Here is a 16,361-nt window from a genome sequence, read left to right on the forward strand (position 1 = left end):
ACGAATTTTCATTAATAAATTCTACACATTTTTCAAATAAATAAAAAAGTACATGCATAAAATGTTTTTACTGTCTGCTGCTCTCTTTTATATAAGTGCGCATATACCTCATATACCTCAATCAATACTTGCAGGGTAGCTAACGGTTCGATGAAAGCCGCCAAACAGTCAACATTTTAAAAGAAATCACGCGAATCTACACCGTTTACTGCTTACAAGCAGTACAACGAACGCAGCTGCTTCCGGCTGACCGTAGATGGCGCCAGCTCAATATTGAAACAGAATTGAATATTCTTTTCAAAATTTCTGTTTAATTCATAATGCTCTTTGTTCTGCTTATATACATATTGAAATACGTGTGTGTATGCATGTTCGTGTGTGTGTGTGTGTGTGTGTGTGTGTGTGCACATGCACATATGCATATGTAGAGCGATTTTCTTGCGGTAGTTTCAACCAATTTACAACTATATAATTATTATTATTATTATTTACTTTGGTTTTTTCTTGCTGTTGCTTCAGTTGAACGCAAAAGTTATGCAACAAAATGTTTACAACTGTTTTACTTTTATATTATATAGATATACTTTTATTTTTGTTTTGTTTTACTTTAATCTTTTAGCTGTGATTACTGCAAGTTTTTGTGTATATTTTTTTTTAGTTAGTAATTAACTTTGTTAGGGACAGGCTGGAAAAAGTGCTCAAGTTTTTTGCTTCGCTTTTCTTATCTGTTTTGCCTGCTGCTGCGTACTGATTGTTATTTTACCTCTTCTTCTTCTTCTTTTTCTATTCTGGTTTTTGCTGTAACATTTGCTAATTACTTTGTTTCTCATGTTGTTTTCATTGGCTAAAAGCAAATTCATATAGTTTTGTGTCTTAGCTCCAATTTTCTATAGATTTTTCTTTCATTCTTCTGCTTATTTTAATTTATTTAGCTCTTCGTTTATTTTCATTTATACTTATTTAATTTTCTTTTTCATTTAGTTTTGTCTAATTTTGTGTGGCTTTTTTACCTAATTATTAATCAACAAGACAAAAAAAATTTCTAGTTTTTATGTGTTTGTTGTTTTTATGGGCTTTACATGCTCTCTAAAAAGTGTTACGATTTTGCGTGTCTCTTTTAATGTCTATTTTTTTTTTTTTTAGCTCAAGCTGCTACCTAAAAAATTTACAAAAAAAAAAAACAATCGAAACTACAGCACATTAACCTAAAAACAGTTTTTTTTTTTTGTAAGTAGGCTTAGCTCTTAATATTGTGTGTGTGCGCATTTGTGTGTGTGTTTTTTTATATTAACTCATGTATTATTGCTTACATTCATAAATAGTATGTTAGTTGCATTAGCTGTTTAGTTATTTTGTTGTTTCTTATGTTCTTGGCAAAGTTCATGTTAGCTCTGACAGCGAGTTAGATTTCGTTGCAGGTATTTGCAATTTAAATTTGCATTAAAGTGTTTCTAAATGAATGCAGCTTAGGCCAAGCCGCAACAACAAGTTGTCCGCGCTGATCAAGAAATAATCTTAATTAATATCTAACTATTAAGCGCAGGCTAACTTCTCTGCAATTCGAACTGCTTGCTAAATAGACTGAGTAGCTAGCTGAACTGCTTGCTAAATGAATCAAATTCACAGGCAGCTAAAGTTAATGCTAAACTAGTTTGACAGACATGTCAAAGTGCTGGTTAAATTTGCCAGCAACATGAAGGAGTGTATACTTTGCTTTTGAGAGAGGGAGAGAGACAGAGAGAGAGAGAGAGAGTGGAAGAGAGAGTGTGCGCGACCTGGAGACAGAGCGTGCCGTTAGTTGAACTTGTACTGCTTGAGCGATGCACTGTATCTGTCCCTTTTTAGCCTACTGCAAACGTTACGTTATGTAAACTGTGTGTGTGTTTGTGTGTCGTGTTATCGATTTGTCTGCAAATTTATCGATATTGCTTCATGAAGAAGCAACTCTTATTGCCTTAACTTAATATCGATATCGATACTTTTGCAGCTTCACCAAAGAGAGCGAGAGAGTGAGAGATTGAGAGAGTGTAAAGAAGAGCACATGTGAAATATATAAGTATATATAGTATTCATTAGATATATCATAATTTGTTTTATATAGTGTAAATATATATATATAGAGTTAAATATATATATATATATATATATATATATATATTCGTAGAGAAAGGCACAGATGAAATTATTATTATAATTAAATTTGTAGCTTGTTTTTGTTGTTGTTGTTGTTTCGTAACGCCCGATAGAGGCTAAGAGTTTCTAAGTTCGATTTGTTGCAGTTTTCTTCTTCTTTTTTGTTGTGTTCAAAAGTTTATCTAAATTTGGGTTTTATCGATCTATCGATAACTTTCTTCCCAATGGCTTTACAAAGAGTGTAAAAATGCGTTTTCCTTTTCAATTGTTTGTGTTATCGGGTTATTCTGTTTTCTTTGGAAAATTGACAGTGTTTTGTGTTCTGCTTCTTCTGAAACTTTTACGATATCGATTTAGTTTTCTTGTTCTGCTTTTTGTTGCTGTGGTTTTTGTAAAGAGCGTAGCTGACCTTGCACTTAACTTTATGGTAATTCGTTGATAGTTTTTCACAAATACAATATATACACACACATAAATACATATATACTCTATACTCTATGCTCTATACTCTATTTGTAGGGAGTTGTTGCTACAGTATATAGTTTATATACTTATTATTTTTCTACTAATTGTTATAAATGCTACGCCATAAAGTTTTTCGTGTGTGTTTAGCCGCGCGAGAGCTCGAACTTTGAACTTCGTAACTATTTACGGGCTTATACCTATATACCTTTCGCCCACCTGACATTATCATTAAAAGTTTGACTACATTTATAGCTACAGTTAATACTAGACAAAAAAAAAAACAACAACACTGTATTTAGTATGCGGTATTTAGCCCGTTAGCCCGTTTTGGTATATAAAAAATAAACTTTTGGATAGTCGCATCTGCTGCCGCTCTGCCTTTAGTATTTTTAGTGGGGCCTTCGATTAAGTAAGTTTTATGGGTTTACTTAACTTTTACTACACAAAAATTTAACAATACGCTAATTACCCTTTACTATATGTGTGTGTGTTTAAGTGTGTGTAAGTTTCCTTTGGCACAATTTAGTTGAAATGAGCGAGACAGCGATAGTTGTGTGTGAGAGAGCGAGAGAGAGAGGACGCTTGGTTAAGGCCAGAAAGAGAGCGCGCAGAGAGTCGAAGGATTGTCCGAAAGAGCATTGCGTCCGTGTGTGTGTGTGTGTGTGTGTGCGTGTGTGTGTGTGTGCGTGTGTGTGTGTGTGCGTGTGTGTGTGTGTGCGTGTGTGTGTGTGTGCGTGTGTGTGTGTGTGCGTGTGTGTGTGAGTGTGTGAGTGTGTTAAGTACCTATGTAAATTCGTTTTTATAAACAATGCATTATTGGTATTTTTTTAGTATTTTCTGCGTGTATGTAACATTTAGTAGTTTTTAGTATTTTATCTGGTATTTTTAGGTATTTTTTTAAGTTCGATTTAATTTACCATCTTAACGAGCTAAAATAGCTATTGCTTATCATTGTGTATGTACTTGTTAGACTGAATACTGCAACAATATTTGTCAGCTTTGGTTTTTTTTTTTTTTTTTTTTTTGGACTAGACTACATAAAATACATAAAGTGTATGCATATACATATAGTGTATGCATGTTGTAGGGTTTTCTCTTCCTTTCATATATATGTTTATATATTCATTTATGTTCATAAATTTTTTAAACTTTAAGAGCTAATCACAGAGTTGATGATTTTTTCTTTATATATTTTGTTCACAATTTCCATATACATATATATACGCCTCTATATACTCTAAATAGTTTGTGTATAACTGTGTATATAACGCTTGTATATATATATATATATATATGTATATATGTATATATATATATATATTTATTTATATATATATATATGTATGTATTTATATATATATGTGTATATAATCATCATTAATCAGCATGGATTTTTTAGTATTTCCTTTTTACTGCTTTGGTTGAAACGGAAAACGCTCTAAGCAACGACTTTTAGTATATTTCTAGTATTTTTTTCCAATAATTTTTCTGTTGATACCATTTGGATTTTGTTGTTGTTGTTTGTTAAACTTATGAAAACCGTAGATTGCACTAAAACAGTTGACAATTTCATATTGAGAACGCTCTATGAGTAGTTATCGTTATCGTTATCGTTATCGTTACGGTAAACGTTACAGTTATCGTTACAGTTACAGTTATAGTTACAGTTACAGTTACAGTTACAGTTACAGTTATAGTTACAGTTACAGTTAACGCCTAACGCTAGTGAGTAATGTTATCGTTATCGTAATCGTTATCGTTATCGTTAACATAATTGCCTATGAGCTAACGCTTTAGTTTTGCTTCCTTCAAACTGAGCACTTGGGAAAATTCCCTAAGGTTATGCGCAGGCTACAGTTACGAGTGTATGTGTGCGAGGGAGACATGTCAAGATATATATATGTATATATATATATATATATATATATATATATATTTATTTTTTTTTTGTTTTAACAGGCTCGTTTCGCTTTTGTTTGTTATCGTTTATCGATATCGATTAAATGCGCCTCGGCTAAGTATTTTTGTTTTCAGCGGAACGTTGGAACGTTGAAACACTCGTTACAGTTGAGCAAGTGAAACGAATGGAAACGAACGAAACTAGCCTACTGCAAGGGGTGTAGATACATCTATATATCTATATATATATATTTATTTACGTAGACTAACAGGCTCGTTACGCTTTCGTTTGTTATCGTTTGTCGATATCGATTAAATGCGCCTCGGCTAAGTATTTTTGTTTTCAGCGGAACGTTGGAACGTTGAAACACTCGTCATAGTTGAGCAAGTGAAACGAATGGAAACGAACGAAACTAGCCTGCTGAAAGGCGTGTAAATACTTCTATATAATAATATATATATTAATTTACTTACACTAACAGGCCCTTTTCGCTTTCGTTTGTTATCGTTTATCGATATCGATTAAATGCGCCTTGGCTTAGTATTTGTATTTTCAGCATACATAACTCGTTAGAATCCAGCGAGTGAAACGAATGGAAACGAACGGTACCAGCCTGATAGCAAAGTGTTTGTGTGAGTGTGTGTGTGTGTGAGTCTGCTAGAAAGAGAGACGCTTAGTCCGTCGAGGACTGGGGGGATTTGACGAGCAGCAGCTCGTTGTAGTCACTGTCCTCGTTGCCGCACTGATCCCGCTGATCCATGCGCCGCCGCTCACTGATGATGCGCATGATGTCCGCCGAATCCGATTTACTGATCGCCGGGCAATCGACGCTGTTGACGTCGTCGCCGTCGCCCAGGGCGTGAGCGTGGGCGTGGGTATCGCTATCGGCGTTGCCTTTGCCGACTGCTGTTGGGCAGCTGTCGGAGCTGGGCAGCTGAGCTGTTGCAGTTGCTGCAGCTGTGGCTGGCTGCGGCATTGCCGGCAGCAGCAGCGAGTTCTCATCTAAGTCGGCGTCCTCGTCGAGCGCCTGCTGCTTGAAGAGCTGCTTGGTGCTGCCGCTGCGGCTGCGTGGCGGCATGGAGCGCGGCACCGAGAGCAACAGGCTGTTGCGTCCGCCGGCGCCCAGCAGGCAGCTCTGATCCACGGACTGCGACCAGCCGAAGGGGCGTCGTTGCTGATGTGTTACGGTGGGTGTGGCTGTTGCTGTGGGCGTGGCTGTGGGTGTTGTTGTGGGCATCACAATAGCCAGGGGCGTGGCTGTGGGCGTGGGCGTGGGTGTGGGTGCACTGAGAATGGCCAGCGGCAGATCGTCGTCACGTGGACGCGAAAGCTCGGCGCTGCGTATGCTGCGCACATCCAGATCATAGCTGGAGGAGGGACTATTGCCGCCGCCATCCGACTCGAGGCTCTCGAATATGGTACCGCGACGATAGTCGAGCGCATCGCCGCCCCAGGGCAGCGAATCGCAGCTGGTGCGCTTCGCCTCCAGGTTGCGTCGCCTGATGGCCTGCTCGTCGAGTGAGCGCTCCTTGGACAGCACGCCGCGCTTGCGGAAGCCGGCGGCGGCCGAGGCGCGTCGCCCGCGGCGGCCCAATGGCGGCAGTTGCAAGCCGTGCTCGTTGCCGGTTATTGCCGCTGCCGTCACAGCGCCGCCGAAGGGCTCGCCCAGCCGTGCGCCCAGCGCCTGAGGCGTCAGCGCGCCGCCCATTTCGGCCAGACTGAGGCCCAGGCCGAGTGCATGCTGCTGCTGCTGCTGCTGTTGATTGAAATATTGCACGGTCTGACGACGTGCACCGGCGCCGGATTGGGTCTGATTGAGATTGGTGGCCGAGCTGCCGGTTAAACTGGGGCTGGGGAACTTCTTCTCCAGCGATGGTGTGCTATAGATGAAATTCTTGGGCAGCGATTTGACTTTGGCCAATGGGCGTGGCGGTGCAATTAGCTTGGCCTGCGCCTCCGCCAGCTGCTGGCAGAGTTTCTGCTCCTGGGCGAACTCCTGTTCGCGGACCAGCTCACGCTCCAGCTCCACCTCCATATCGAGCTCATCTTCCATTTGCTTGTGGCTCTCCTCGAGGTGTTTCATCAAAACAGCCACGACGACGTTCACTAAAACGAATTGCGCCATAAGAACGAATATCACAAAGAATATGGGAGCAATAAACGAGCTGACGCAGCAATTGCGCACGCAATCGGCCGCGTCATCGCAGTTATCCCTCAGCGTGTCCTTCATGATGCCGTTCCAGTTGTCGCCAGTCGCTACGCGAAACAATGTGAGGAAAGCCATGCCGAAGTTGGCGAAGTGCGCATGCTCGCCGAGTCCCTGGCAGGGTATCTCATCGGAGCACTCGAGTCGCCCGAACAGCTCCACGCCCAGCGCCGCGAATATGAAGAATAGCAAAAAGAAGAGCAGACCCAGATTGCCCACCTGCGGCAGGGCCTGCATTACGGTGTCCAATAGCGCCCGTATGCCCTTTGCCATTTTTAATAGCTTCAAGACGCGTGCGATGCGCAGGACGCGCATCACACGGATTATGGTTGGATTTATGGGTATTATGTTCGTTTCCAGCTCCTCGAGCACAATGCCCACAATCGAGAGCAGCACAATGCCGACGTCCAGCTGATTCCAGCGATCCTTCAGATATAAACGCCAGCCAAGTGCAACCAGCTTCATGTTCGCCTCCAGTATAAAGACGGCCGTAAAGAAATAGTTGAAAATCTTTAATGCATATTGCAGGGCCATCGGCATCTTGTAGTATTCCATGGCCATGGTGACCACATTTAGGCCAATGACGGCGGCGATCGCCAGATCAAAGTACTTCGAGGTGACCACATTGTGGACAAACATTCGGGTCGGTGAGTAGTTTGTATAGTAGGGTGGCTCGTGCATTCGCCTGCGTTTCTTTTCCATTTGGAGGGCACGCTTTGCGGCTCGTCGGATTTTCTCCTCCTTCTCCTGTTCCTCGCGACAGCGATGGAAATTCTCAACGACAACGCCCACAAACATGTTGAGCACAAAGAAGCCGACCAGCAATATGAATGCTATAAAGTAGAGTAAACGCCATTCGTTGTAGTTGACAATCGGCTGTTGGTCGACGCCAACCGCATCCAGGCCCGTATACATGATGTTCACCCAGCCGTCGCGGGAGCTGAGCACAAAGAGCGACATTAGCGCCTTGCCAAGATCGTCAAAATTATATTTGCGATTCGTCCAGACGTTGCCGGGTATGCGACGGCATTCGTCCGCATTCCGGACGTTCTTGATGTTCTCGCCCTCGCAGTAGAAGAATGTGCCCTTGAACAGCTGGACGCCGAGGATGCCAAAGATGATGAAGAAGGTGCAACAGATCAGCACAATGTTCCCAATGGGACGCAGGGACGATAAGAGCGTTTGAACGACTAGTTTCAGACCCGGCGCTCGGTTGATCACACGCAGCGGCCGTAGGGAACGAAGTAGACGAAACACCTGCGAACAATAATTGGGAACATGCGATCAGTCTAATCCCAACTTCAACCCTGTCACGTATATCTAAATCCGATAAAACATCATTGACCCACTGGAAAAAAAAGGAACACAACAACTGAAAACGAACACAGCAACTGATACATGTAACAGAAACGACTGGCATTGAAACATAAAACGGAAGAAGCAAAGCCAAAATGGGAAACGCATGGTAATGGAACAAATTGATGCGTAAATGCGCAGCGGGCTTACATTACAGCTACAACAACTTGGGCTTTTATGAAATTATATGCAAATGAAACGGTTCGGAACTGGAACGGGTATGCAAATGAAGAACGATGTGACTGTGTGGACAATAAATGATGCTTATTACGAAAAGAAGGCTTTGTGCTTGGACAAAGTCAAATGAAACGTTTTGGAATGGAACACGAATGGTGCATGCTGAGTGCCCAAATATGTGGAAATAATGAGTGGGAACAAATGGAATTTGGTGAGAAAATTATATGGCAGAAGACTAAAATTAGGCAATAATGCTAATCGAATAATAAATAAGGTTAAGCGAAATGTCTGAAATTGGGCTACGACAATGATGGAACGATTGGAATTGGGCTGGCATTATGTGAATAACTCCAATGAAAAAAGCTGGCAATAAGCGGTTAATACGAGGCAGAATGTGGATTGCCTTAAACAATGATAATACATTTAAGAATTTCAGATTGGGTTTGGTGCTAGATCGGATATGTAAGGTCGTTGAGGCGAGTATATATACATATATACGTATAGGCATCTTTAAGCCCGTAAGCTATATAGCTACTAAGGGGTAGCTAAGGTAAGCTTTGTTATATAAAAACTGTACTTAACCTAAGTGAGGTTAAGTTGAAAAAAGTATTTCCGGCAATTTATAAGTATATCGGAACCAATTGAAATTGAATTACGCCAGGAATGGGAAAAAGCAGTTTAAACTCAGTAGAAACATCGTCTATATAGAATTTGACTTTACAGATCCGATAGCCGCGTTTTTCTTCGCAAGAATACATAAAGTGAGGTTATGTTGTGGTGTGTGTTTATAATTGGAACATGTGCTGGGTGAGGCATGACAAGGGCAAAGAGAATGCAAATATTACTGAGTATAATATACAACCAGATATATAATATATGAGCGTGAGCCAACAATTTACATTTGGTAGGGTATCAACATTTTTTTAAAGGGACTCTACACACACACACAGAGAAAAAAAACGTACGAATAATTTTTTTTTTTTTTTTGTTTTTGCCATTAAATAATATAGCGGCGAGAATTTACCTGCAGATCGGTTTGGTTTATGTTAAGTTAAGATTCGAATACCCGATTCAAACACAATATAGCCATAAAAATATACAAATGTATATATATTTATAAATATATATATAGAGAGAGAGAGAGAGAGGGAGAGAATTTAGAAAGTTATATGAAAGAGTTGGATGAGAGAAGGCGAAAGACGTTTTTGATTCTCAATGAAGACAGATAAGTAGCAATGTTTAAAGACGGCCAATTGACAGAACTATATATAGCTAATGAAAGAAAGAGAGAGAGAGAGAAAGAAAGAAAGAGAGAGAGAGAAAGGCAAGAGAGAGCAAGCGAGCGAGCGAGCGAGCGAGCGAGCAATAGCGGGAGATTCTTATTCTTTCTTTTTTTTTTTCGGCTTGTAAATGGATCCGCGTGCACAACAGCAGCTGATTTGATTTGTTTGATTGGTGCGTGGTTCGAGTTGTCGAATTAGTGGCTCACACATGTTGGGTCGCTGTATTCAGTTGCATGCTGCATGTGGCATGCGGCATGCGGCATGTCCGACCGATTGACTGCATGCCAGCCTGCCTGCCTGATTGCCTGTCGGCTGATTGCCTGCCGAGGCCGGCTGATGCTGCGGTTTTGTATGCCTGTTGCCGTTCAGCCCACAAACTTACCCTTAAAATCCCAAATATCCTCGGGCTCGATTCGCTAATCAATGACATTAACAAATCAATTATCGAAATTGTAACCAAAGATCCATCCATTATATTCCAGCCGGATGTGAAATATGCATCCGGTCCATAAAACATGCCCGTGGCAACTACCTGCAAATAAAACAAAACAATCAAACTTGTTCAAAATACACTCTGCGAAAAAGTTGCAGTTGATTTTTTTTTTTTTTTAATTACATATGCGGAACTTGCCTTAATGAACATTTCGATAGTGAAGACGACGGTGAACACGTAGTTGGCCGTTGCCAGGAACACTCTCTCGGTGCTGCTTGGAGGGATGTTTGGTCTTTCCATGGCGAGTGTTATGCAGTTGAGGGCTATGAAGAGCAGCACGACATTGTCGAACCACTTTTGGTTCACGAACCACGAGCAGATCTGCCGGAACCTGTTCACCAATAACACAAAGCAGTTGACAGTAAATTGGGTTGAAATTCAATTACGGCATTTCCGTTGCGAAAATCAAAATGAAAAACCAAATGCGAATACGAGAACGAAAACGAACTGCAAAACTGACTGCGACAGAGTTGAGTGCAGTCAATTTTGTTGGAAATCTATCACAAAAGTCAATTGGAAAATTGGCAAATCAGATAAGCAAAAATTCGGTAGCTGGTTGCATTGAAAAGAAAATGTGTTTTCAGGGCTTCGTTTAGCCAAGGTCATTTTTAGCTTGAGGTCTTAACCTTAAGACATATAAACTACGTTAGCCAGCTGCCCTTGCTAAAATGAGCTTTGGCGAGCTTTATTCATTTTATCTCTCTATTAAAGCTGCCTTAAAGCTTTACTTATGCTATTTACTGCCTTTGCTTTAATCAATAAAATGCTGGGCAAGACTTTGGTTCGTGGTGTACGATTTAAAATAATAAAACACAAAATCTTAAAGCTTTTTAAGTTTGCATCAATACAAATGTTGATGAGCAGAGCAGAAAGAGAGCAGAGTAGAGGCCAATGGAAAAATGTCGTTAAGTTACAAAGAAGTTAAAAGCGCGCTTTATTGCCAACATTGCCCTCTTAAAGCTACAATGTCATAACATAAGGGCGTAAAAGCTATTAGCAAAAAACACTAGAAAAAGTTTTGCGTGCGCTTTAGCTACTCTCATAAGGCGTATTAAAATCTCAGCCAAAAGGCTTTTATGTACGCACTTAAAGTTTACGGAAAGCTCACTCAATAGTTACTCAAAGCTCATTTCATTCTCGTTTAAGAAGCATTTAAGGTTTACTGAGATCTCACTTAATTGTGGCTTTAAGCTTAGGTGTGTCTAACTCACACCAAGAGCTTACTGAAATCTGGTTGAATTGTGGATTAAAGCCCACTTTAGCCCTGTCTCAGACGTACTTAAAGCTCACTTAATTGTTACTTAAAGCTCACTTTAGGCTTGTTTAATATGAACTTAGGGCTTAATAAAACTTAATCAATTGTGACTTAAAGATCACTTAAGAATTTTCTCAAACGCTCTTAAAGCTTTTGGAAGCTAATTCAATAGTGACTCAAAGCTCACATAGTAAACGAAAATTCAATTGAGGCTTGTCTAAACCGCACTTAGATTTTGCCTAAAATGCATGCAAAGTATACTTAAAGCTTGCTTCTGGCGCTTTTAAAGCTCGCTTAAAGCTCTTCGACGAGTAATTGAAGCATATCGAGGCGACATACCTGTTATCCTCCGGAAAGACATACATGGAGTAGGACTCACGCTCGGCGGTAAACTGCTTGGGCGTCAGACGCTGTATGATCATCCGCAGCTTCGAGACGTGCTCCCCCCCACCGCAGGGCACCATGGAATGTTGTTGTTGCATCGACAGCAGTTGCAGCTCCTTGGCCAGCTGCTGCGGCGATAGCTGCGTGTGGGACTGCGTGTCGAGCTGCTGCTGCTGCTGTTGCATTTGCTGCTGGTGCAGCTGCTGTAGCTGTTGCAGCTCCTTCTCCTCGAGGCGTTTCTTGAGATTATAGTGGCTGATGGAGTTCTTGCGCTTGTCGCGCGCCTCCATGTACTGTTGCAGCATGTCCGGCTCGTTGAGCGTCAAATAGGATCTTTGCCATTTGTCCAGATCGATCTTGGAGTTTGTGTACGACAACGACTTGCGATTCGCCTCCAGGTTGTGCAGATTCAGATGCGATGTCTTGCTGAACGCCAGCTCGATGGAGCTCATGCGGCGCTGCCCGGCGCCAGGCCTTAGCTTGGGCGGCTGGCTCAGATTCTGATAGACCTGCGAGTTGAAGATGCAAGCGGAGGCGCGCCGGCTGCCTGGTCCGCTGCCGATGCTGAGCGTATTCGAGAGCCTGCGCATCGAGTTCTGTGGACTCAGCCGGTTCGTGTCCCTGTGCCTGGACTCAACGGCACCCGAGCTGTTCAGCTGCTGCTGCTGCTGTTCGTCGTCGGGCGCGCTGATGTTGTCGTCGGGCCGCAGCGTAGTCGGACGCTTCTTGGAGCTGGAGCGTCGGAAGCGCTGCTGGAAGCTGCCGCTCGGTGGCGCCAGCGGCAGACGCTCACTGGACGAGCTGCCGCTCGTGGAAGCAGCACTGCCCGCTCCGCCCATGGGCGAGCTTGTCGAGCCTGTCAGCGACACGGTCAGCGGCGACAGATCCGACAGATTCAAGCTGTGGCTGTGACTCTCTGTGGGCGGCTGCAGTGTGGCTGCCGTGGATGATATGCTGGGCACATAGATGGGCGTGGCAGCTGCCGTTGTGCTGGAATTTTTAGAGATGTCATCGATGTTGACGCTGTGCACGCTGCTGGGCAGCAGGTTGCTTAGCTGATTGCTGCTTCCGCTGGATATGCTGGCGCTGGCCCCGCCACTACCACCAACAGCAGCAGGCGCCGTTGCTGTGGCACCGACAGAGCCACCACCTGCAGCACCACCTGCACCAACTGCATTGCCAACAGGACTGACATGTCCCTGCAGCTGGCCGGCATTGAGTATGTTGAGCGGCTTGTGCGCCAGCACAGGCGACGGCGGTATGAGATCTATGGCCGGTATTCCCTCGTCCAGCGTGCGCTGACCTCCGCTGAATATATTCGGCGGCTTTAGCAGCGACGGCGATGGAGGCACTGGCTGTGTGGGCGTGGCAAAATATATGAAAAGTTCAATAGGTTGTCAAAGTGTTAGATAAGTGCTCTAGTCGGGTGTGCCCAACTGGGATATATACACTAACTACAGCGAAGCTGACATTTCCATCATTCTGCATTTTCATGCGAACCACAAGAAACTGTCGGCAAAGTTGGGATAGTTCAAAATTAGTGTTAAATCTTGTCGATAAAAGTCTTTGTAGCTGAAAGTCTTGACTGCCTGGTAAACAGACAGGAACGATCCACAACTTTAACCTGTGTGATAATTGAGGTTTTTACGAAACTCACCTCCATATCGCCCCATTGGCGGAAGCTCATGCCCGGCTCCATGGTGGTGCTCGGTGAGTCCTGGGGCGTGGCCGCCGTTGTTGTGATGAGCGGTGGATCGCGTATGAGCCGCATTTTGGTTAGGCGTGGCGCCTCGCTGCGTCGTTCCTTGATCGAGTATGTCTGTAGGTGCGAGCCGAGGCAGTTGTGTGTTTGTGTTTGTTGCGATTGTTGCTGTTGTTGTACTTGTGCTTTAGGTGCGACTGTACTTACCTTTTTGAGGCCGCCGCGCGGCTTGGCCTCCTCGTGCGCCTTGCTGCCGGCCTCCTTATCGGATGGTAGCAGCCCGGAGCCGGCAGCTGCGTTGCCGAGCACCGAGGCGCTGGCGCCTTGCGCGGGCAACTCGTTGATCTGGTAGTCTTGGATGGGCTGCAGCAGGCGCTGGCGGTGGATGTTGCTCTTGGTCTCGATGTTGAGCTCGGCGGAGTCTTGCAGTTGCTGAGGTGGCGATAGACGATATACGATAACGATAGGCGATAACGATAGACGATAGACTACGATACATACCGTGACAGACTCTGTGGCGCACAGTCACTCGCTCATATTCACACTCCCATTCACATTCACACTCATTCACGCGTGCCACAGAGTCGAGTTTGAGCTTTCGCTTTCACTTGGCTCTCTCTTACAGTCATTGTATAGCATTCGCTATCTCTTTCTTGCACTTACCTTGCGCACATCCTCGGCGCTGCGCCAGCGATTGCGTACCTCGTAGTAACTATCGTTAGTGGTCGATGAATCCGCTTCGCTGCGTGATTCATCGTACATACCATCGCTATAATTTTCGGCCAATGTCTCTTCGCGCAGTTTCTTAACCAATTCGCGCTGTTCGCGCTCGCGACGTTCATTTCGCTGAGGGAATCAAAATTTCAAAATTAGACTTTCTCGTCAACGCTATCGATGTTTTTTTTTTTTCGAGTCACGCGACCTGCTATCGCTGCCAGAATACAATGTTTCAATTGTCGCATATCGATCATTTATGGCATCGAATCGAATTGATTTAATTTTTTTAAATTTGGTTTTAATCTTGAGCAATTGGATTTCATTAATTTTACTGCTTATCGATAAGCTATCGATAAGTTATCGATAGCTTTAATCATTCCAAAATCAACTTTCGATTGCTTATCGATAATTTATCGTATACAATGATTTGTATTCGGAATTGTCAAGCAACTCTCATAATCTGGCGACAATTGAGACATTGTTTGTTGACTTTTTTAAGTCCAATCGATCGACGCATATCGATCAGCTTGACCTGGGCAACGTTTCAACTGATATGTTTTTTGTTAGATTAACTTTAAGTTAAACGATGCCCAAACTGGCCAAAAATGTCAATTAGACTTTGTATACTTTTTTTTTTTTTAGATTTTTTGTTTACAGTATTTTAGGGTTAATTTCGTTATTGGATGTTGGCAAAACTCTACCTCTGAACTGAATCCCTCAACCAAAATGGCCACCAATAAATTAAATAGCACATAATTGCCGAACGTCATTAGAGCCACAAAGTACAATGCGGCCCAATGACTTGTCTTTTCCATGCCATTGAATAGAACCACGTTCCAATCCTCTTGCGTCAGAATCTAGAAACATTTTTTGTTGTTGTTTTGTTGTTGTTGTTGTTGTTGTTTTAACGATGGTTGTTGTAGATGTTGTTGTATCAGTTGTTGTTGGTTTTGATGATTATTTTTCGATTTTTATTTTTTTTTTTTTTGGTTGAGTTGGTTGATTTGGTTGGTTGCAGTTGCAGGTGGTTGCGGGCGGCAAAACGTGGTGCATTTTACGTTCGTATATTGTATATATATTGGATATATATATGTATATATTTTTGATATATATGCATAATATTGATATATCGAAAGAAGCGAAAAAAAAAATATATAAAAAATACCATAAACATTTGTGTGGGATAAAAAGAAATGTAAGAAAAAACGAGAGAGCACAAAATAGAACACATCATGTTGGAGAAGCAAAACGCCAAAGTGTTAGATATTATTATTGGAGTATTATATAAATATTATAAAATTCAATATAAGTATATGTTAAGGTATACATAGGTATATATTCTATATGATATGTATATAATTTTTATTCTATAGGCTGCTTTTTGTATTTCTCTCTTTTGAAGCCTAACTTGTTAAGTTTTACTTTTTAGTACATTTAAAACATACGAATTGAGGCGAAGCACAAAATATAAAATAGATCTATGGGGCAAATCAGTATCTGTATCCCCCCCCTTTGAGTTAATGTTTTTTCTTTGAGTTCTTCAAATATTTAGCAAAGCAGACGACACGAGTTAAAATAAAATATATAAAGGCAGATGGATAAATTATTTTTGGATAAGCTCATAAAATAGGCAATTTTTTCAATCAAACTAATTTCTTCATAGAGTTCTGCAAAGATCAGAAAATGTTTGAAAATAAACTTAATATGAAAAAAAAAATGAATTAAATAATATATAAAATAATAAATGAAAGGAATTAACAAATTTTGTATATTCATTTATGCTTCTTATTTGAAAATTGAGCCTGTTCTAAGCATGTTCTAAATACAACCCATTGCCCTGATATTACTTGAACAAGCTATGCCTATTATTATTCGTATATTCTGGCGTATTAAAAGTACATTCAATATATGTAATTATTAGGTGGAACACGAAAACATAGATCTTGCCAAAGCGCAGTTAAAGCAATTGGCAAAGGAGACAATAAGGAACTTAAGATCAAAGACACGCACCGCAAGGAAACCAGGTATAAGAACGTATCTAAGCACAAGGAATACTCGTAATTCGTGGTGTGGTTAAAACAACGCAAAACACTCGAAAACATTTTCAAATCAAAAAACAAACTCCAATTCCAGAAAATACTTGGATTGATAAATTAAAATCATTGAAGAGCTGCAAAGCGCGCAAAAAAACTTGCATAGAAATTCAAATTTGTTTAAATACTAAAGTGATAAACATTTTTTTTTTAAATATGTTTTTTTTTTTTACACGACGTGCCAATAAATATTTGAT

At 41.8% G+C, this 16,361-nt stretch overlaps 1 protein-coding gene across 11 annotated transcripts in view; it reads right to left on the bottom strand.

Annotated features, from left to right (window-relative positions):
- Window positions 1-289: 289 nt before the first annotated feature.
- Ca-alpha1T (Ca[2+]-channel protein alpha[[1]] subunit T) overlaps window positions 290-16,361 on the bottom strand; it is a 58,682-nt gene continuing 42,610 nt past the window's right edge. For all 11 annotated transcript variants that reach the window (XM_032432978.2, XM_032432985.2, XM_032432971.2 and 8 more), the window contains 8 exons: window positions 14,773-14,928; window positions 14,018-14,200; window positions 13,562-13,786; window positions 13,310-13,471; window positions 11,608-13,007; window positions 10,152-10,344; window positions 9,903-10,052; window positions 290-7,961 (listed from right to left, as the gene is read on the bottom strand). In XM_032432978.2, coding sequence (XP_032288869.1) covers window positions 5,172-7,961; window positions 9,903-10,052; window positions 10,152-10,344; window positions 11,608-13,007; window positions 13,310-13,471; window positions 13,562-13,786; window positions 14,018-14,200; window positions 14,773-14,928 — 5,259 coding nt within the window. In that variant the 3' untranslated portion in view covers window positions 290-5,171. The remainder of the gene's footprint in view (window positions 7,962-9,902; window positions 10,053-10,151; window positions 10,345-11,607; window positions 13,008-13,309; window positions 13,472-13,561; window positions 13,787-14,017; window positions 14,201-14,772; window positions 14,929-16,361) is intronic.

Source organism: Drosophila virilis, chromosome X, assembly GCF_030788295.1.
Source record: "Drosophila virilis strain 15010-1051.87 chromosome X, Dvir_AGI_RSII-ME, whole genome shotgun sequence".
Lineage (NCBI taxonomy): Eukaryota > Metazoa > Arthropoda > Insecta > Diptera > Drosophilidae > Drosophila > Drosophila virilis.